General features: G+C 39.2%; 7 protein-coding genes across 7 annotated transcripts; 2 read left to right on the top strand and 5 right to left on the bottom strand.

Annotated features, from left to right (window-relative positions):
• Nucleotides 1–99: 99 nt before the first annotated feature.
• L201_004733 (uncharacterized protein) lies at nt 100–2,474 on the bottom strand (the record flags this gene model as incomplete). The annotated part of the gene is made up of 3 exons (XM_066220473.1): nt 100–526; nt 603–1,881; nt 2,006–2,474. The coding sequence occupies 3 exons, from the start codon at nt 2,472–2,474 to the stop codon at nt 100–102; spliced, it is 2,175 nt and encodes a 724-aa protein (XP_066076570.1).
• An 886-nt stretch (nt 2,475–3,360) lies between these two features.
• Nucleotides 3,361–6,066, bottom strand: L201_004732 (uncharacterized protein; the record flags this gene model as incomplete). The annotated part of the gene is made up of 8 exons (XM_066220472.1): nt 3,361–3,550; nt 3,616–3,732; nt 3,788–3,839; nt 3,910–4,150; nt 4,227–5,053; nt 5,110–5,257; nt 5,307–5,723; nt 5,794–6,066. The coding sequence occupies 8 exons, from the start codon at nt 6,064–6,066 to the stop codon at nt 3,361–3,363; spliced, it is 2,265 nt and encodes a 754-aa protein (XP_066076569.1).
• Nucleotides 6,067–7,891: 1,825 nt separating this feature from the next.
• L201_004731 (40S ribosomal protein S1) lies at nt 7,892–9,143 on the bottom strand (the record flags this gene model as incomplete). The annotated part of the gene is made up of 5 exons (XM_066220471.1): nt 7,892–8,065; nt 8,177–8,506; nt 8,572–8,684; nt 8,755–8,835; nt 9,062–9,143. 5 exons carry the CDS (start codon nt 9,141–9,143, stop codon nt 7,892–7,894), a joined length of 780 nt encoding a protein of 259 aa, XP_066076568.1.
• An 858-nt stretch (nt 9,144–10,001) lies between these two features.
• On the bottom strand, nt 10,002–12,725 carry L201_004730 (uncharacterized protein; the record flags this gene model as incomplete). The annotated part of the gene is made up of 9 exons (XM_066220470.1): nt 10,002–10,340; nt 10,397–10,435; nt 10,494–10,657; nt 10,726–10,812; nt 10,863–11,055; nt 11,106–11,222; nt 11,293–11,559; nt 11,651–12,001; nt 12,057–12,725. The coding sequence occupies 9 exons, from the start codon at nt 12,723–12,725 to the stop codon at nt 10,002–10,004; spliced, it is 2,226 nt and encodes a 741-aa protein (XP_066076567.1).
• Nucleotides 12,726–15,561: 2,836 nt separating this feature from the next.
• Nucleotides 15,562–17,107, bottom strand: L201_004729 (uncharacterized protein; the record flags this gene model as incomplete). Its single annotated transcript, XM_066220469.1, has 11 exons — nt 15,562–15,667; nt 15,755–15,842; nt 15,955–16,048; nt 16,121–16,201; nt 16,285–16,380; nt 16,462–16,530; nt 16,585–16,655; nt 16,723–16,784; nt 16,852–16,959; nt 17,024–17,029; nt 17,100–17,107. 11 exons carry the CDS (start codon nt 17,105–17,107, stop codon nt 15,562–15,564), a joined length of 789 nt encoding a protein of 262 aa, XP_066076566.1.
• A 622-nt stretch (nt 17,108–17,729) lies between these two features.
• On the top strand, nt 17,730–19,158 carry L201_004728 (uncharacterized protein; the record flags this gene model as incomplete). The annotated part of the gene is made up of 10 exons (XM_066220468.1): nt 17,730–17,752; nt 17,816–17,846; nt 17,919–17,931; nt 18,003–18,097; nt 18,178–18,259; nt 18,354–18,440; nt 18,510–18,578; nt 18,634–18,758; nt 18,832–18,897; nt 18,979–19,158. 10 exons carry the CDS (start codon nt 17,730–17,732, stop codon nt 19,156–19,158), a joined length of 771 nt encoding a protein of 256 aa, XP_066076565.1.
• Nucleotides 19,159–19,500: 342 nt separating this feature from the next.
• L201_004727 (uncharacterized protein) lies at nt 19,501–21,138 on the top strand (the record flags this gene model as incomplete). Its single annotated transcript, XM_066220467.1, has 5 exons — nt 19,501–19,545; nt 19,611–19,895; nt 20,268–20,594; nt 20,709–20,875; nt 21,009–21,138. 5 exons carry the CDS (start codon nt 19,501–19,503, stop codon nt 21,136–21,138), a joined length of 954 nt encoding a protein of 317 aa, XP_066076564.1.
• Nucleotides 21,139–21,641: the final 503 nt, after the last annotated feature.

Here is a 21,641-nt window from a genome sequence, read left to right as displayed (position 1 = left end):
CTGAAAAAAGAAATCTAATCTCATCTATAATTCATGTGGTTTACACCTTACGGTTTCGTGGAGGAATGCTTATCTCTGTTTATCCATTCGCCTTTGCAATTAAGCAGTACAAGTCAATTGAGCATTTTCAACTAAAGCTAAACCAGCACCTAATGCCCAACCTAATTCAACTCCCTTTAATTTCTTTTCAACCATTAATTCTCTTGAAGGTGATAATTCATAACCTAAACCTAATAAAGCATTCATAAAAGTTAAATCTAAACAATATTCAGGTCTATCCTCTAATTCTTCTAAAGCTTTTGGATTATTCGCAAATCTTTTTGACCAAACTTCAGGTCCTGCACAAACATCTTTAGCTAGATTGGTCAAGTCTGATATAGTCAATAAAGATTCTTTAGTAGTAGACATTAAAGGTTTGATTCGGTCTGTGAAGTATGATAATGCTAGTAATTGTCCTCGTGGGAAGGTATCTAATAAGGAAGGTTGATAGACTCCGTTAAATGAACATGGTTTAACTTCACAAATACTATTATGAGACGAGGGATGATCAGCAATGAATCTCTTTGCATAATTACATTCATGTAACAGGGAAATCTACTTACGCATCTTTAGCCATGACCAACTCGACAACTCTATTACACGCTTCGAAACCACCATTCGCACCATGCATAGTAACGTTCACGGGTTGTCTACCTGGAGGATCTAATTCAACTCTTCTTGAAGAACCTTTTGTTAAACATGGATTTGGAACTTGAGTACCTTCATCTAGTTCATCCCAATGAATTTGACCTGGTTGACTAAAAGACCATGTAAAAGCAATTAAATTATGTACAGATCTTCTTGCTCTCATTAAACCATAACCTAAATAAGAATGTTGATATAAAGTGAAATCTTTCCCACCAAATGTTAATTGATATTTATGTTCACCTTCAATTAAAGCTTGTTTTGAATCTACAGGAAATTTAGGTTCAAATACAATTTGTGTTGATGCACCACCTAAATCCATTACTGCTAAAGTATCTGTATCTTCTGGTATACCTTCACCAATTTTATTTAATAAATAATTTGCTGTAATCCATGCATAAACACCTTCATCTTTACCATCCATGATTTCAACAGATTTTTCACCATTTACAACAAATTCAAAATTCGTTTCTAATCTATTTCTAACTTCATCTAAAATTGCTTGAGATTCTTTATTACCTAATAATCTTAAACCAGCTGTAGCTTTAACTTCAACTGGTGTACATTTCCATAATTCTTGAGGTACAACTCTACGTGCTTCTTCCAACAAAGGATCTAAAGATGCTGCAGCTGCTGTAGGATCTCTGGCGAAAGCTGATAATCCAGGATTTAACATTTTAAAAGTTTCATATTCTAATTTTGGTGATGGTCCACAATTGTTAAATTTATAAACGTGAATTCTTGATCCAGTTGATCCTGCATCAATAGTTAAAGCATATTGTACAATTGGTTTTTCATTTGAATATGATGATGAACATCCTGTTGTACCAGATGGATTTGGATCATCTTCGAAGGATAAAGGGAAACCAGTAGATTCATCACTTGAATCAGTAATTTCAGTAAAATCTTCCGATGCATGTGATGCACCTTGTGCTTCTGTTGAAGTTGGATCATGTGGTGAGACGTTTGGTTTATCATTAGCTTCTTCAACATCTTCATCTACATCATCATCGTTCACGGATGGTTTAGTGTGACCTATAGGTAAAGCGTGGAAAGTTGGATTTTCTTCGTCATCATTATCTTGATTCTCTGATTGAGGTCTTGCTACATCAGAATCAAGTGGTCTGAAAGGCGGTGAAGAGTAATCTACCCCATCACCAGAAACGATATCATCATCTAAAGCTGGAGTGTAGGTGTCTGAAAGAAATGTTTATATACATCAGTATACTCCCCTTCTATGCGAAAATGCTCATATCTGGTGAGAGTAGGCCGACGCAGAAAAGCTTAGACTGTATGAAGTGATTCAGGACATTAAACTCACTCTCCTCATCCCAAACCAATTTTTGTTTATCGGAATTCCCAAATTGAGAATAACCTAAAGCTAAGAGAATTAAAACGGCAGTACCAATTAAAGCATATCTTTTCCATGAAGTTAAACCTCCTCCTGCTCTTTTCTTATTTGAATTACTACCAGATGAAGATGTAGGTAAAGGTGTATATTTGCGCGAGGAAAACATCCTTGGCGCTATTGATATTTTTGGTGATGCTGGCGTTTTGACAAAAGTTTTTTCTGATAAAAGTTTAGAAGATGAAGTAGATTTTGGTCTATGTCGAAGTTTAGTTCCTGTTTCTTGATAATATTGATTTATTGAATCAGAAGAGGTAGTAGTTGTATTAGTGGTAGTGGCGATGTCGCTTGAGCTTGAGCTTGATGAAGAAGATGAAGTGGTCAATGAATGAATGTCGTTATCTATTGATGATGTAGTCGATGATCGTTTTTGTGCTGTCATGCACGAAATCCTTTTTTGGTTATCAAGAGAACAAAAAGATAAAAATATGAGCTGATCTGATCAACAGATTTGAATTTGTTCAAGGAGCAGAGATGATAGATGAATGACTATTATTTCCACCCTAACTTATATGTTGATTTGGTATGAGAAAAAAAAAAGGCAACAGGCAAAATAATTTAGGCGACGTGTTCAACGGAATGAATTTATGTATTTATGTACTCGACTCTTACGGTGCTATGGTGCTACGCGTGATAGGTTGGGGAGAAAAACAAAGTTCCTTTTTATTTCAATACAGGAACAACACACTTTTAAGCTAATATTAATGTGTGTTACCCTACAATGTCCTATTCGCTTGCTTCTTATCAATATGTAATCTTTCATTCGATTCTGCATGCGTCGATATATGAATGAAAAGCTGGGTCGCGCATAGTCTGGTGATAATGCTTATTATGAGACACGTACATTTTTAGAATATATAACATCGAAAGACAAGAATTGACCATAACGCAATTATCTATCATGCGCTCAAAACGCCAAGAGGGGTTTGTTCTCCTTTAGTCGCGAGACTTAGATTCCATAAGGATTTACCCTGAACCAAAATAGAAGGAGGTACGGCCAACTGCGACATGAAAAGGTTAACTTTTCTTCAGTTAAATTTATTCCTGCATTGCCGGTAAAGGCAAATTCGTGAGTTTTGGTGACGGTGGCAGAAAACAACAGTTCATGTTTTTGATATTGTATTGTGTTGTCATGAGAGATATATAAAGAATAGTTTTCTATAGAAAGCGTAAGAGATAGTAGAAGTATGGTCAAGCAGCGTAGGAAAGAAAAAGATAGAAACATCATCCCCCTAAGCTCAGATCTATAAACACCTAGATAAATCAAATTACTCGAAAGAAGTTGGCACATCAGTCAATTCTTCGCCTAAATAATCATCATCTTCAATAGGGAAATCAGCATCTTCCGTCAATTCCTCATTCACAGGAGCGGTATTGAGGGTGTCATTCAATATCGTTTCTTTGGTTGCTGGGTTGTTATCGCCTCTTGAACCATTGTTCTTACCGCCTGGTGTTTGACTGTAACAGAGCGCTGATTAGCATCTATGACATGAAGCGGTATTTGTACAGATCATGGCACTCACTGAGAAGCTCTGGGAGGATTGGCACATCTATCTTTACCATGAGAAATTCGTAAAGTAGCATACTCGGGTTTGAGTTTGATACCCTCAATTGCCTTTTGAGCGTTTTGAATTGAGGTGCTATTTGACAGTTTCTATTTAGCTATGCCGGATAGATACTAAAAATCTAGCTCACAAATTGACGAAACCAGCTCCTTTCTCTTTGAGGAAATTGATCATATCGATGTCTAAACAAATAGCAAATTAGCCTGCCCTTTCATACACTGAAGACCTTGGACCGCGAGGGGCTCTACTTACCACCAAATTCTCCAAAGTCTTGACGCAATTTCTCTTCATTGAACAGGGTGAAGTCGGCAATTTGACCAATGTATACGTTTCGACTGGCTCCAGCTTGGATAGCTTGGAGTAGAGGAGGAGGTAATGGTCCAGATGCTTTACCCCACCCAACTTTCAACCTCCTAGAATTGATCATCATACCGGTTGAATGAGCATTTTGGAAGAATTGAATGGCGGCAGCAGGATCAACAAAGGTGATGAACTGATTAAAGAACGCGTCAGCTATTCGAATTTTGAAAAGCAAAGTGAACAGACGGGGACAGGGCAACGTCACTCACAGCAATGTGTTTATCAGTAAGATATCTGATTTGCTGTAACATTCCTCCTCTGATATTATTGCACAATTCTTCTATTGTAGTGTCAGGGTGAATATTACCAAGATATACAGTTCTATTTCCAACTTGGTTTGCAGTGTTGGTATCCATAAAACCACTACCACCAGCTGATGGGAAACCGTTTCCAAATAATGGAGATCCGAAACCTGCTGAAGCGGGTGTACCAAATCCACCGAAACCAGCTGTCATAGGCGAAAAAGAGGAGAATGGTGTTCCAGGGATTTGAGCATGTTGAGAAGCTACAGCTGTCATAGCTTGTGTTTGAGCTTGACGAACTGCATCTTGTTGTGCTTTTGGTACATAAGCACATCGATCTTTTCCATAATTGACTCGTTTACCTTCCCATCCTGGTTCTCCTGGTAACTGATTGACAACTTTAACAGCCGTACCAATACTTAAGAAATGAATGAAACCGATATTTTTGTCTCTAACGATTTTCACTTGATCAATAGGTCCAAATCTACTTAATTCATTTCGAAGTCCTTGTTCATTCATTTCAGGATCAAGGTTACCAACAAAGACATTTCTTGTAGCTTGACTATTTGCAACAGCTTGTTGGACATTAGGATGGACACTAGAAGGTTTACCCCAGCCTATTTTTAGTTCCTGGCCGTGAAGAGCTAATTTCTTGACTAAAGCATCAGCATGGAAGGCGGCAGCAGTCGAACCGTCGAGGAAAGAAATGAAGACACATGATTTCTCGGGTAATAATCGAACGGTTTCGATGGGACCGAATCGAACGAGATTGAGAAGTTCATCGACGGAAGCCTCTATACTAAATTGTCAGTCTGTCTAATCTTCGGACGAAATAAGTTAAGAAACGTACCAGATGGAAGGTTACCGACATAGACTGTTCTTCCAGTGGTATTACCTGCAGCAGCGGCAGCAGCGGCAGCGGCAGCAGGACCGTAGTTTCCAGTCATGGTATTAGGGTTCATAGATGGAGAAACAATCGGTGAACCGGGGTAGTTTTGCTATACACCTTATCAGCTGAAATCCTCAAACAGGTAAAAAACGACGAACCATATTCATATTGATAGGAAACCCATTCATACCGAATCCGCCCATACCCATCATACCATTAAGGCCATTCATCATACCTGCAAAAGGTGTGCTTTGAAGTCCATTACCAACAGCAGAACCAGGCTGACCCATACCGGGAGTTTGTTGAGGTGTTTGATTTAAGGGTCCACCTAGATTTAGCGGAGTACCAGTAAATCCTGTAGTGGAATGACCATTGAATTGACCTGGTGTAAAAGGTTTATTACCACCCAAATTATTTGGACCTCCTGGAGTAGCTATAGCAGCATTATGTTGCGAAGAACCATCATATCTTGCTTTTTTGGGTGGGAAACTGTCAAAGTTTGATGAGGAAGAATCTATTTGAGGTTGCATGCCGTTTAGAGGGTTAACAGGTAATGTAGACGTATCAAAGGGACGCTGCATATCATCGATAACATTAGCGATAACAGTTTTTGAGGTAACGGAGTTGTAGAACAAGAACACTCACTTTCATAATATCGGGATCTAGCCCGTCCAACGACTGAGTCAGCGAGGACGAGAGAAATTGACTATAAGATGGACTGAATGATGAAGTTGAATTCGATAGATTTTGTAAATAAGCAGCAGTTGTAGCCGGATTACCAATTAAAGAAGATGTCCGTGGATCATTCATACCAGGGGTTCCAAGAAGAGAATTTTGATGTGAATTTGGTGGAAATCCAGGTGAGCTCAAACCATTTGGTAATTGAGAAAGTCGTGATGCGATGGAAGTTCCGTCCATTGTGCAGCAAGTTTAATTATATTGCACAGTGGTGTACAGTGAAATTCGAGCAGGTGATCGATGTAGCAAAATGATATTGGTTGAATGTTGAAGAACGTTGAGCCGTAGTAGAGTGACCAGCAGATTCGTTTTGATTATCGAACAGATATTGTCGTTATTGTCGTTATTTGTGTATATAATATGTTGATAACAAGGAAGTAACCAATGTAAAAGGTTTGTAATAAAAGACCAAAGACCGTCGCCAAAAAAGGTCCAAAAAAGGTAAATCAAATTACGAAAGGCGACGTCGAGTAAGTTGAAATAATTGAGAATGTCAGATGTAGAAGTAAAAGACAAGATGACAGTAAAAGAAGGAAACGTATAAGCAAAATAATCACACAATTCCGATATAACAGAACGACAGTTAACAGATCAATGTATGATAGAATATATAGTGCAGGTGTAGATAGAAAGACTCGTTGAAAGATGTAGGGAGGAGTATTGAGCAAGTACTCAAGTGATCCTTTATACGTGGGAAAAAACTGTAAAGAAGGTTAAGAAACTGAATTGGACACGCACGTAAATATGGTGATTAAATTTCACTAAGCTAATGAAAGGTTTCTAAGGGGTTTTTATGAAAGTTTCTTCGAATAATACACTAAATAATTAGAAGATACCTGGAATGAAGAATAAAAGCAAGTGAATAAACGTATCAACAGAATAACAAGAGGTTATGTTGAAGTTATATTTACGAAATGAACAAGGATAAGCTTGAAGAAGAATTTACTGTTAAAAGGTAGTATAATGTATAGAAGTAGAAGTAGCTATTAAGGTTTTAAGGTTAGTCTGTTATGCTCATACTGAATGGGGTGATGTAAAATGTTGACTCACAATTTATCAATAAATATCAAGGGTAAAATCCCAGATTTTTGAGTTTGTTGTAATAGTGCGTAAGAATAGTATAATGTCAAGTACAACAGGCAGTCGATGTATTATATATTATGGTCAAAAAGGATATATTCATCAGCTTTGATACTCCCAATGGTTCGAATGCCAAGGAAGTTTGAACCTCGATAGATATAATGGACGAGGAAGGGAGGATCGCTGACGCGAATCATGAGCAAGATGAGAATTAAGTCTAACTCACCTCAGCACTATAGAACTGCTAAATAAGAACAGAGAAGGGAGGTATCAAGGAGCTGAAGAGAGAGAAGAGGTATCGTAAGGAAACAAAAAGGTGAAATATAGATATATACGAAGCAATGTTAATAGCGTAGTAGTCTGTCACCTTTGCTATGCAGTTTCACACAGACAAGCGAACGAATGAACTGAATTGATGGAGGGAAATATGATTTCGCACTCAATCCCTTATCTTCTCACGTGGCAAGCTGGTGTTTGTCACTGATACCGACGATTTAATCTTTACGCGTCAATCCTGCCTGATATGCACATGATTGCTCTGTTAGATTTGTCTATAGCTTGACGTAGATTTACATTTCAGTACAATGGGCCTTGCTTTGTCAGTGAAGTAGGTGAGAGAGAAGGGGGAGGCTCAGTGGTCAAGGAGGAACGATTCAAAGGGGAGCAAGACGGGGCAACAGCTGGACGAGACGCAACGGGAGGGAGGCAGAAAGGTTGAGGGCAAAGAAGAGATAAGGTGAGACCGGAAGAGGGGAAAGATCAACAAAGATCATGATATACGATGAGATTTGTATTGTTGATATTGCTCAATCTCTCATATGCTATCAATGGGCTAATGCCCTATGCAACCTTGCAAATAGTATTTTCTGCCATAGGTATACATGCTAAACTCCCTTCATCCCAATATAGAAAACCAGAAGAAAGCTTATACGGACTCGAGAACTTCGGGTTCAACAAACTCTCCTTGTTTAACTACTTTGGCACCGGTGTTAACATCGGTAGCTTCACCGTGTTGTTCGAGAAGTTTTGAAGCATCAATCTTAGGAGCTTTGATGATCTTACATTTTCGAACGTAAACGTTGTGAAGTGGGTAGATGCCCTGTCAAAGAAAACGCATGAGGTTAGTGTCCAACCTAACTTGAACAATGCCTGTATACCAGCATATTGAAGGACGACGTCCAAAATGTAATGTGAATAGACAGAAACTCACTTTAGCAGCTTTCTCGATTTCTCTACCGATTGATTCAGGAACGAATTTTTGTACTAATTCTTTCAAGTCTGAACCTTCAGCTTCTCTTTTCATGATTTCAATCATTTTTCCTCTGATTTCTCTAACTTGGGATGATTGAGCATATGTTGTCTTTTTAACTTGGTTGAATTGTCTTTTGGTGAAACCAATAGAGAATAATCTTAACAAGTAACCATCAGTTGTTTTAACATCAACATGTGCTTCAATTAATGATTGCCATTTTCTAACTACTGATCTAACTTTATCGGTGGTGAAGTCCATACCGTAGAATGAAGTTAAACAGTTTTTACCCTTTTAAGCAAAACAATATCAGTTGAATTCCTTCCTTGAGATGGAAGAATAGGAATTAGACTAACAGATACATCCTCAACCTTCAACTTGATCTTTCGGAAACCTTGCTCTTGGTCATTGTTAAGATCAGCAAGAGAAAGTTCGACAACTCGTCCTTTAAGGGAGTCGTTGGCGTTTTCTATTGTCGAGTGTATTTTGTCAGTTCCCCAAGATCTAATGCTTGAGGGTTTCCTAATAAAACTACTCACTAAGACCTTGTGTTCGGTTTACAAGGGTTTTACCGGCATTTCGGTTTTCGAAGAATGATGGAGCTTTAATGTCGTACCATTCTATATATCATTATGCCCATCCAGCAGATATTCCCAAGTTGGCGAAAGATGAATGGATTTGATGTTATTGAAGGTCGCAGGTTGAATGGGGAATTATTGATGTGAAAGATAAAAGTTGAAAGTTGAAAGGATTATATGTAAAATTTGGACCAAACGTTAGCAATCTATATGTTTCCAGTTTATCTCCTCCCCAATTATCTACAGCTATCGATAGTATTTAACGCACCTTTTCGGGAGAAGGGGTCTACAACCTTCTTCTTGATTCCCTTTTTTCCTTTGGACAACCTCTTGTTTTTTCCGACAGCCATCTATGATTGTTCAATAAAAGTCAGTAAATCCTTCGTCGTCGAGATTGTGTTGTGTTTAAAGGTGCTGTTGCTGTTGATGATGATGATGATATTGACCAAAAGTATACTCACTTTTGATGTTGATGGTTAAGAGAGAAAGAAGTGGTAATGACAAGCTTGAAAATTAACTAAAAATGAGTATCGATAGACAGTCAGTAAGGAGGAGTGTGACTGGTAGGAAGTGAGGAGTGAGAGAGGGATACGATACGATACGATACAATACGATGGAATGCTATGGTATAACTAGTCCAAAGCATAACAATTCGTACAACCACGAGGAAAACGGTGAAAGCAGGAGCTAGATTCTAATGCTTAAGAGTGGCACCTATTTCACGGCGAGTTCGATTCTCTTGTTACTCTTAACTCCGACACGGGCAACGTTCTTATCACCGAAATTTGCGGATTGAGCTATTTCGCGGCTTTAGTACCATTACGATTTTTCGGATGACACCCGTTAAACTGGATATACCAGTTCAATTGGCCTATTCATCGGTAGTTTGATCAATAACATGCAAAGCTTGTATGATCTCGGTAATGCTCTGATTGCTTTCGAGATGGGAATATGAAATGTGCATCAATATGTAAAATCAATAATTTAGATGGATAGATGGATAATTTATTTGGCATATATAAACAGAATATTTAGTTGGAAAGCATGTAAAACCCATTACGTTATTGCTAATTTTCTCTGTTCTCCTTGTTCTCTTTTTATAGACAGCACTACTACCTGAAATATACATATATATAATCAGTCAAATACCGAAGCTTTCAGAGCTTGTATATACCAAGAAAAGCAATATACAAAAGTTTCTTTCTACCCTATTGCAAATGGTCTTCCAACGTTTTAGCTTCCTTTTGACCGTTGACTTTTCCGTTACCGTTTCCGTTAGCGATTTTAGGGGTCGTTGATTTAGCTCTAAGCTCTTGCTTGAATTCTGGAGGAGATGAAGGACCGGTTTCCTCAGAGGTTGACCTTGACATAGTGAGACCGCCCAGGGTAGGTTCTGAATCATCAGTTTTAGCTGTTGAGGAAGTGGTAGAAGAGCCACTCCGAGGAATAAGCCCATCTTCTTCGAACTGAACTATACGAGTCTCCAATCGTTTTCCAACGGGAGTGTTTCGAATTTGCGGAAGGATGGCATTGATCATTTCCAATATCTACTCATATCAGGTTAACAATTGTACGAAATGTGATACAGATCCCATTTACTCACCTCCAGCCGTTGTTCTGAAGAAGCGGAAGTTAATGCAGTCTGTTAGGTAACAGTGTATCAGCAGAATTTCTGTCTTTCCGCTAGGAGCCAGACTTACCTGCAGAGGAAAGTTACCGAAGGCGTCTCGTAATAACATTCCAACTTGATTGGTGCCATCCTCTTTCACATCGACGAGTTCATCGATAAGCAATTTTCGGTCCTCATCATCGGCATGAACAATAGCTTTTTCAAGTACATTCGAAGCGAATTTGTGTCGAGCGACTGGTAGTATAGATCAAGTTAGTACATATATCCCACGATAAGGAAGGTACCAGGTAGGAAAAGCTCACGTGAAGTGACTTTTCCCTTGATAACTTCGATCACTTTGTCCCTATCTGCTTGTGAGCCAACAGTGATAACGCTTTGAACTACATAATCTACAGTGGCTGGTCAGAAAAGCTACCTTGAAATGTGGAATATGACTCACTACCGAATTGATCTTCCATGAGCTCGAGAGTGTACTCGTGCATCTCGTTTAACAAAGTCCGTATCATGTTTTCTTCGAGGTTTTCGAACATCTTTTGTATGACTCGACATCCATAAGGATGTTTGGCAAGCTCTTGTACGTGGGTAACGAAAGCATCGGGAAGGGTTTGGGGTGCACCGATGACGATCAAACGCTACTATATTGTCAGTTCTGAGTCATGCTCAAGATGTAGCTGGCACTCACTTGAATAACATGATTAGCGTTGCTGGATCTTACACACTCAAGGATGTGACCGTCAAGTTCAGCAACAAGGGTTTTCCGTTGTTCAACGAGAACATGTTCGAGAGCTTTTTGTACAACCTAGTATGACACATGGAATATATCAGCTACTGGAATCTACCATTTATATAAAATTAGTTGATTTGCTTACTCTACAGCCATACATTTGCATTGACAAATCCAGAACATGACCTTCCATCTTCTTTGCCAAAGCAGCTTTTTGTCGTTGATCGCCATGTTCGAATAATTTCTGAGTAACGTAATTACCAAATACATCAGTCATCAGTTGATAAGCGTTTGGCATAATCTCATCGAAAAGGGTTTGCCGATCCTCGAGGGAAGCTGTCTCAAGTTTTTGCTGGATAAATCGAGATCCATGTTGATCTCCAGAAAATTCTGCCACATGGCCGAAGATGTCCTGTTAAGATAACGTTAGCGTGCTACAAAATACATTATGGCAGTGACAAGAAGTATGACAATCGTAGTCGTAACAGGGATATCTGACTCACGCTTAATTCCCACTTTTTGACCTTGTTTAATCTAAAATCCTCCAATAAAGCACTTCTAACTATATTCGGATCTTCGAATCTCTTAGGTCTAAGTACAAACCCAGCAGCATTTTGGTAGCCGTGGGGTGAGTAACCTGCAATACCACCAAAATTTTGCGCTTGAGCAAGCTGGAAGACATTACTGGCATGACTGTTGATGGAGTTGTAAAGGTTGGCTGTTCCGCCACTTCCTGAAAAAGTACCTCGTGTAGGAGTGACACTATCATTATAACCAAAGTGCGAATTGCTGATATTTGGCTGATTATTTCGGATTGAGTAGGAATTTTGATTTCTCGAGTTATACATGTTGTTCTATACCAATCATCAGCTCTTTGGTTAGAAATGCAAAGCAATGTACATGACTCACTTGATGATCTTTCTTTCTGTTATTACCTTGTTGAGAATACATGTTAGGATTTTGATTGATCCAGTAGGATCTAGGCTCTTGAAAACCGTAATACCCAGCAGCAACTGCAGCTTGCTGATAAGCCGATTGACCAGGAGCTTGTCGAAGGGTTTGTCTTGTAGATCTTGGAAGTTGAGGAGAAAGTGGCGAGATACCAAGAGATGATTGATGATTACCATTAACACCTGGTCTGCCATCTTGTTGATGTCCATAACCTTCACCAAGAGTTGGAAAACTTCCGTCATAAGCGTTTGAGGCTTGTTGAGTAGCAGAGAGACTCATCATCTCAGGTGTTGGCGGTACAAAACCATAAGAAGCGTTGGTGTTACCAGTAATTCCGGCTGCCGTAGCATACGTTGTATCTAATCCTAAACCGATACCCAAATTTTCGGCGGTAGCGGTACCAGGATAGTAAGGATAGCCTTGTTGTTCGCCGTAGGAAGAGAAAGGTTGAGCATTATTACGCGAATGCGGAGTTTGTACATTAGCATAAGTGTGTGCAATGTTTGCTGGACTATGAGTATGTGAGTTGGTCTGTTGAGGCGAACCGTACCCGTCGTCATTGTTGAGTGCAAGTCCACCAATCCGGGCAGCAAGATCAGCTGTAGATTCAAGATGATGATTGGACATTTTAGCGGGTTCGTTTGATCGATACAGCTAGACGTAAAGGTGTGTTTTTTTTGGCAAAGAGTGTGTTGTTGACCTGTTGGAAAGTGTTGATGCAATTGTGTTGAAGGATAATGAAATCGACAATCAAAGCGGATTGTCTTATGTGATAAGTTTGCAAGCGATATTTATAGATGTTTTGACAGCAAAGGGTCGAGCTGTTGACAGGTGAGAGTTAGAGGTTACTTCTGGAGACCAAAGCAAGGTTATAACACCAATGACAAGGACTATATACCAGTATACTACGATATTTCGTGTGTATATTGCTTCAAAGCTGGTGGAAGTGTTGACAAGCGGGTTTTATAGAGTATATGTTATAAACTGATCAAAAGATGACTCGACAGAGTGGCGAGAAATAAGCAAGAAGGGAAGAAGTGACACAGTCTACAAAGATAGAAGTCAGTTCGACAAGAACGACTTTGTGGGATCGTTTTTGACTGTACAAGGGAAGGAAAGGGAAGGTATGAGAGTAAAAGGCACACAAGGTAAACTTGATGGCCAAGAGAAGAACTGATCAAGAAAATGATCTAGATGAACAGAGTAAGTGAGTAAGAGAGAAAGGTGAAAGAAAAAGGTAAAGAATGAACAGGTTATCAGGATAAACAAAGATACTAACTAGCCTATATTTACACCTAAACACGTTGATATCGTAGTTTTTATCTTTTGCAAATCTAAGAGAAATGTGGGGATTTTTTTTGGATTGTAGGGAGAAAAAGGAGAAAAACACAAGAAAAAGGGTGTATGATCAGAAGCGGTAATGGTAATGGTAAAGATTGACTTAAAGGTATGTGCGTTCAAAAGTACATAGCGTGGTAAAATTGAAATACTAATAGCTGATAGACCAAAAACAGGCATGAAAGCAGAGGAGATGCTGTGGAATTGATTGTTTATTATTTATCAGAACTGATGATGGTGATGATGATGATGTGTTGAAGGACGTGGTATCAAGTCAGATGATAAGGTGACAGGAAAAAAGGAAGGAAAGCAATCAACAGTGACAGTCAACCAAACAGATATAGGTGTACACGACCGAGAATCAATCCGTGATAAAAAAAACGAGAAACGGACCTAGACCAGTCTAGTCAAAAGTCGAAAGGAGGATATGAGTTGTCATGGCAAGAGAAGCGATCGTCATGATTTCAGAAGAAGGGAAAGAGGAGAGTAAGGTGAAGTAAACGGTAAAAAGTCCGATCAGGTATCGACCAAAGGAGGGTGAGAGGATAAGACTATTTGGAATTGATCGTGAGATATATAAAACAGTCGTGTCATCAGGTCGAATGTTTTGTGTTGAAAGAAGAGTATCAGAGTGCATGAATGAAGCGAAATCAATGTTGTGAGATTATATATGCAATGTTTACTCGTTGTTCCTGCTACACCACATTGAGTACAGTTCAAATCATTTTCTTCTAGATCAATTATCCAAATTAGAAGTAACATTGTTTCTCCAGATTATACCAAAAGAATCCCTTCCCTTCCAAAAAAGAAAAAAATAAGAAGCAAGTTCCGAAATGTGCTTCACATCTGGTTTGACAACCCCTTTTTACGCCCTTCATCAAAACTTTATCCATTCTTATCCTTTCAACCTAAATCGCATATAGTTTAGATCAACCAGTTACCGAAAGACCGAACGGAACAAGCATATCTTTGGAAGGAAGGATTGCGACGATATTGATGATGACGAAAGTGATGGTGTGGACAATCAAACAAATTAGATGAGACAGAGATGAATAAAGGAGAAAACTCAAAAGAGGAAATAAGACTGAACTTACACGATAAAGCGAGATCACATTATCCAAGATTCTTACAGTTCATATCATCTGTCGGTTTTGCAAGATATATCGATTCGCTGTTGATCCTATTGTTGAAGGGTGGATAATGAGTCTATATACATGTCATGTGAGATCTTTCATGTTTCAATCCCCTCTAGCAATTTAAGTACCTGGTTACTGTAGCAATGAGCAATGGAGCCAATTCATTCAACTTTATTGAGTGATCTTGAAATAAAGCCAAAGGATGATATTTTGAAGATTTGCATACTCTCATGATTTCTTTTTCCCTCATTCTCTTTCCCGAACGTCAGACAACCCCATACCGGAGATTTCGGATCAGCTCAGATAATGCGTCCAGCACACAGACCATCGCGTTTGATGAGCTTTGACCTGTCCCTATTGATTCTCGATGAACTAGCTGAGATTTGACACTAGCTTTGTTTCGATATCTCGGTCATTGTCGATAAGGTTCGAAAGTTCGTAAATAAGAGGCAACTGATCGTTTTTCGAGCCAGAGAATCAGAGAAGCGCCCTTTCATCTGCTATACGAGTCGAGTAAAGTTTGTTTGGCAATCTAAGTCAAGTGTATGACTGACGGAAAGATGACAATATTTTATTCACGAAACTCGAAAGAAGTGATGCTACAGTAAGTTGCTGAACAAACAGACGGCGGTTCGTGCCTTATCACGCTGCCAATGCACTGAAGTACTGTAATCAGCGAAGTTCGGTATCCGAAATGACGTGTTATCTCCAAGTTACGGATATCTGACATGGTTGTCGCTGCTCATGTCACCGAGAACTATAAGCAACAGTCACAGATATGCAGGTATTTACCTCGAAGAGTGATTATGAGCGAGATAGCGAACAAAGAGCAATAACATAGTAGTATAGCATAAAATTTCAAGGTATCTAAGGTTTTTACAACATCTCTTCTCTCTATATAACGACTATTCCCTTGCCTCCGGCTGGTTCCCATCAAATCTAGCAAAACGGCGATCGAAGCAGGACTACGACTTCTCCGTCTTTTTGTTCTATGGGCCGAATATTGATAGTTCTCGCATTTCCTCTAACACACCTTCTACTTGTACATCCAGAGCGCCATTTGCGTAATCATCTCGGATATTGTCCGCAAAGTATCTGTAGAATCAAAGGGCATCAGTGAGAGGCCCTTCGCCAATACCTGGCATCTATACAATGGAACAGAGAGAATCGAATTAAACGAACCTCTGTACACCAGATAATTTATCATATCCTTCTTCGGCGAATCTAAGCTGACATCTTATCATAGCTTCGAACGAAGGATCAAGGTAAGCTGAGGAAGAATAGGGTATCAGCGTTCACCATCAATTCCGAATTCCACATAAAGTTGGATGTCCGAACGCGATAGCTATGAAGCTATAGTTGAGAACGCCGTATTTACTCACGAATTCGTAAATCAACCAAAACGGGTAATTCTGTTATCAATTGTTCATTCAAGATATCGAATACTTCTTTAGCTTCATCATGTTCCGCTTGTGCCTGTGTTGTAGGAACTATATGTCAGCCGTGAAAAATGATACTTGAAATCCAGCTGAAGGCCCGTAAACTCACCCTTGGCAATTTGGTGGTATCGTCTGCAGGTTTCTCTACCAATTTCTTGACTTTGGCTCGTGCAGCATCATAGTCGGTCATCTGGATAAACAATGTATCAGCTTGGACCGTCCAAATCTACGTGCTTGAACGTTGATCTCAAAACAAAACAAGATATGACTTACTTTGTGTTCACGTTTCTGAATAGCAGCATTGATTGTTGGGTAATAACTATTCAATTTACCGATTGGTTCAAGTACAGTCGCTCGATATGGTGCATCCTGTATCCACGGTAGGTCAGCTGTTTCTGCAGAGATTGAGGCTTATGAACAGCTGAGAACTTTAGGGGTAAAAACACATACCAATTCTCTGCCTACACCTGCGTCTAATTCATCTACAGCAGATTTGTATGCGTGTCCAGCCATAGCACCCTAATTGATTATTAGCTGAAATGGCCTGTTTGTGGATATTCAGCTGAAACTCACATCACTTGTTCTATCGGCGGAATAGAATAAAGAGATGGTCTCAGCGATACGCGATTGTGCAGATGCCATTGCTATAATAATTATCGTTATCAGTATCGTTTTGCAATAATGATATAGTAAAATCTATAGGTCACATACCTCGCATGGAATCAAGGTATGTTTTTGCTTCCTTTTGTAAGTTGTTGGTCTCCTTTTCCATTCTGTAGCAATTCCATGAGTAGCTGAACTCGTTTCGATTCCTCACGGAACGATATCACAGCTACTTACGTTTTGAACCTTCCTTCTTCCTCTGCGAATTCTCTATCTATTGTTCTTTCCACTTGACCAGTCTTTTGCATCAACGTTGTTCCCGCTCGGGAAGCAGCTTTCTTGAATCTACAAGTTTGAATCAGTATTCAGAGTTACATATCATGACAACATGATGGAGGATTGAACATACCCTCCCCTATAAACAGTTACATTGACAGGTTAGCTCAACAATCAATGAACATCCAAAACAAGGAAAGATAACTTACCAAGACATCTTATCAAGCTATTTTTGGTATGCTACAGGAAGGTTTATAAGCTGTTAATTGGTCTTGCGATTCTTGTTGACCTGTTGTCTGGGGTTTGTGGATCTCTAATGCTGCTGACTCTGGTTGAAATCGATGATAACATGAACATGAACGGTTCTGACGTTCGAGTACTAGTGCTGCTGTGCGTATGCATGTCATGTCAGGTACTCCTGAAACCGGAAGCGTCAGTTGCGGAGACCGGCAGGTTACGTCAGCAAGCACCATCAATTGGCTGCTCTTGGCTTAATTCATGGGATAAAAGCAGAATAAATGGTGGGGAGATAATCAAGTAACTCAGACTTCTATGCGGTGCCCCCCGCCTTCCAAGGTGAAGCTTCAAGTTAACGCTGACGATGATAGATACTTGCAACCGCGCGTCGTTGTTAATGGGATTAACTGATATCATATCGTTGATGAACATTGCTTGTTCTTTGTAAATTCAGTTAGCTACACTCAGAAACAACGATCCAGCCTGGCAGGTTACAAAAAGGGACAGTATACCACTTAACCCTAGCAACAATACAGAGAAGGCATAGCTGGTCCAGAACTCTCATCCTTTATCGATACCTATATTACTTCAACTAATTCAAGATGTCACGATCCTCTTATGACCGGTAAGCTTGCAGACAATCAGGGCATGGATTAGCCAATCAAGCTGACGGTTTGCGCTCGATCAGATACCTTACAGTGTTCTCTCCAGAAGGACGAGTAGGTTGACTGTGTCCTTTCCATTAAATGCGGTGATTTAGGCTAATCTTGAATCTTTCAATTACTTATTAGCTATACCAAGTCGGTATGTTCAGCTGAATACCGTCCAGTATAGCTGTCAAGCTATAGATGAGCTGACTTTATTCACCTCGATAGAGTATGCCTTCAAGGCAATTTCAGGAGCAGGAATAACGGCCATAGCAGTTAGAGGAAAGGATACAGCTGTTGTAATCACTCAACGGAAAGTACCTGTATGTTATGTTTTCCATTACTGAACTAATTCGGATAAAGGTGCTTTGAGCAAGAATTGACCAATTTGGACAACATGTAGGATAAGCTTCTCGATCCTGAAACCATCACCCATCTATTCCAAATTACACCTACTATAGGGTGTGTAATGACAGGAAGAATTGGTATGTTCTCGTAAAATATCACGATATCAGCTGCTTACCAGTACCACGCATGTGAAGAGAACCTAGCTGATCATTTATTTTCGCTCTTATCCAGCTGACGCAAGAGCTCAAGTACAGCGAACACGTCAAGAAGCTGCTTCATTCAGATATAAATTCGGATATGAGATCTCACCTGAAGCATGTAGGTAAAATTGAGTTACAAAAGTAGAAAGCAGAAAGACTCAAACTTATCTATCTTGTTTAACAATAGTGGCTAAAAGAATGGCAAACATAAATCAGGTATATACACAACGAGCAGGTATGAGACCATTGGGTATATGTAAGTCAGCTTTGAGACGAATTTTATTCAATCAGCTGACATGATACGTCGATAGCTATGATTTTGATTGGACCAGATGATGAAAGAGGTCCTCAAGTATTTAAATTAGATCCTGCAGGCTACTTCACCGGATACAAAGCTACCGCATCAGGTCAAAAGCAAACCGAAGCTACAAATTATGTATGTTCTTAGTAGTAGCGTATCACAAGAACCAAGGTAAAGAATCTCGCTGATATATCAGTTGCTTGAATAGTTGGAGAAACGATGGAAGACTATGGAATCAGATAAGACAGTGTTGGATCGAGCCGGTGTCATTGAGGTGATTTTTATTCTTCATACCTACAACTACCTCGCAAAAAATTGTTTTTTAGCTAATATCTGAAAACTCACGTTATCTCAGCTTGCCATTGAATGCCTTTCATCAGTCGTACAAACAGATTTCAAAGCATCTGAGATTGAAATTGGTATCTCATCTTTATCAAGCGAAGAAATCAATATTGATGGTCAAAATGGTAGATTTAGACAAATGGATGAAGAGGAACGAGGTGAATGGTTGGTTAGAGTAGGTGAGAAGGATTAATTGGTACAACTCATTATAGATGAACTGTTCCAGTGTAGAAGTCGAATCATAGCCTGATGCATAATGTATATATAACTCTACGTCAGAATGAGTGCAGGTTCTCGTTGCAACTTACAAATTCTGCATACTAGATGATACGATAAAAGGTATTCCGAATTGTGGTTGATCTGTTAAATTGCGCTGATTGAGATTGATACCGGAGAAACGCGCGGTCAACGTAATTGTCGGAACTCGGTTCGCACTTTTGTTTCAATAAAAAGTTGAATTTGACTTTATCATCGATGCTTTCATGAACTGATTGTTTTGATATTCATATTTGACTACTCTCGACGATCACCCACAATGGCATCTCTACGTAGCTCTTCAAGACGCTTGATCGACTCGATAGTAAGCTTAATTAATCTCTATGACGAGGTTTGTTGAGCTGACAAATGGATCATCGATATTTATAGCGTTGCCCTTCATGTTCGCCATCAACATCTCTTCGACCTATAACTCCAACTAGACCTCAAAATCGAATAACTTACCCTCAACCACAAATTCGGTCAATAACCAATTCGTCAATAAGATTTAATGCCAGACCTACCCAAACAAGTACGACAGGTGAAATTTCAGGATTGGAGAATAAGAGATTGAACTACGAACAAGCCAGACAAGCTTTAGAGTTAAGTAGAAAGAAAATTTATAGAGAAAGAGCTAGGAAAGGTAAATCGGCTGTTATGTACAGTCTGGGTGTGGTGAGTCTTTGTCTTTTCTTTTGACCATCAACAGAAACTTTGAATACTTCGCTCGCAACCGAATCTGCCAGAGTTTCAAAGCTCTACATGGTGTCGAGGACGTAAAGCTGTGATTTTGCGTTTGAACCCCTGGTCTTCAAAGATAGAACAAAGAAATGAAGCCGAAACAAGAGCAGAAGGAAGAGGCAGAAGCATTTTTTAGATTTATATGCCTGAGTTTGATTCAACCAAGATTTTCTTTTTGAGAGGAGCTAAAAGCGATCCGCTGGGGATTAGATGATAAAGATTTTATTGGTAGTGAATCATGCAGTATTGAGAAAGGATACCAAGTCATCTAAGCGCTAATCTCTTATTTTGAATCAAATCCAATAGGTGGTTCTGTCATTAGGAGTTACATATGCGGCGGTACCATTATACAGAGCATTTTGTTCTGCAACAGGATTTGGTGGTACACCAATGACAGATTCAACGAAATTTTTACCTGATAGATTATATGTTACACCTGAAACTGAAAATAGAAAAAGAATTACAGTTAGATTTGAAGCTACATCATCAGATACTTTACCATGGAAATTTGAACCTGTAACGAAATACGTTAGAGTTTTACCTGGTGAAACTGCTTTAGCATTTTATACAGCAAAAAATTATGGTAAAGAAGATTTGATTGGTATTGCAACTTATAACATGACTCCTGAAAAGGTGAATAACATAACCCCGAACCGCTATGATAATCATAATTGCAGTCGATTCTGATGCCGATGATTGTGATATCGGGCTTGACAGATTGCTAACTATCTTATATTTCTATCGCAGATCGCACCATACTTTGCTAAAGTAGAATGTTTCTGTTTCGAAGAACAAAAAATCCGAGCTGGTGAAGAAGTCGATTTACCAGTTTTCTTCTTTATTGATCGAGATATCATGGATGAACCATCTTTAGATAATATTGATGATGTAGTCTTGAGTTATACATTCTTCAAGTGAGTATATAACTTTTCACTTTCCTTTTACCTGATATACAGTAGAAAAGAACTTCAGAAGGTCCAGATGAAGCAATAAGACGAATTGTTATATGCTTGTAGGGATTTTTGCTAATCCTCATTATCGCCACAGAGCTCGACGTAACGCTAAAGGACATCTTGTACCCGATGCGTCAGACGAAGAAATACAGAAATCACAAGGTTGGGAAAATTATGAAATCGCTAAGAAAGAACATAAATTACATCCACCTCCTTCAAACTAAATAATATTATTATGAAGTGTACAGCCAACCTTGCCAAAACTGCTTCCATGACATAGAGCATTGATCACCGATAGACGCACCTGTCATTGTGTATATTAGAATAGAGCATTTTCTGTAATCTTACCAAGATAATATGCATATAACATACACCCTTCTCATTCACCATGCCAATTCAAGCATATTATCATCCACTGCAAGTGATATTAAGATGTTTACGAGATCTGCTCGACATAGCTTTTCGTATTGCGCAGTATCCTTATGACGGCAAGCAGGATTCGGCATATAAACAGGTGTTGACGTATCAAGAATTCTTGACCCGAAACTGAGTTCATTCACAAAGCCAAATTGACTATGAAATCTCAACTGGCACTGTCTCTTTGATATTACTGTTCAATGCAGGTATGTCTGTTGAGAATTGCCGAGACTGCGCTGAGTAGAATCAGTATGTTCACCTTGTGCTTTGATAGCTCAATAGCGTATCGCAGACAACTTGTAAGTTTGGC

This window comes from Kwoniella dendrophila, chromosome 6 (assembly GCF_036810415.1).
Source record: "Kwoniella dendrophila CBS 6074 chromosome 6, complete sequence".
NCBI lineage: Eukaryota > Fungi > Basidiomycota > Tremellomycetes > Tremellales > Cryptococcaceae > Kwoniella > Kwoniella dendrophila.
This window is presented reverse-complemented; position numbering and strand designations above follow the sequence as displayed.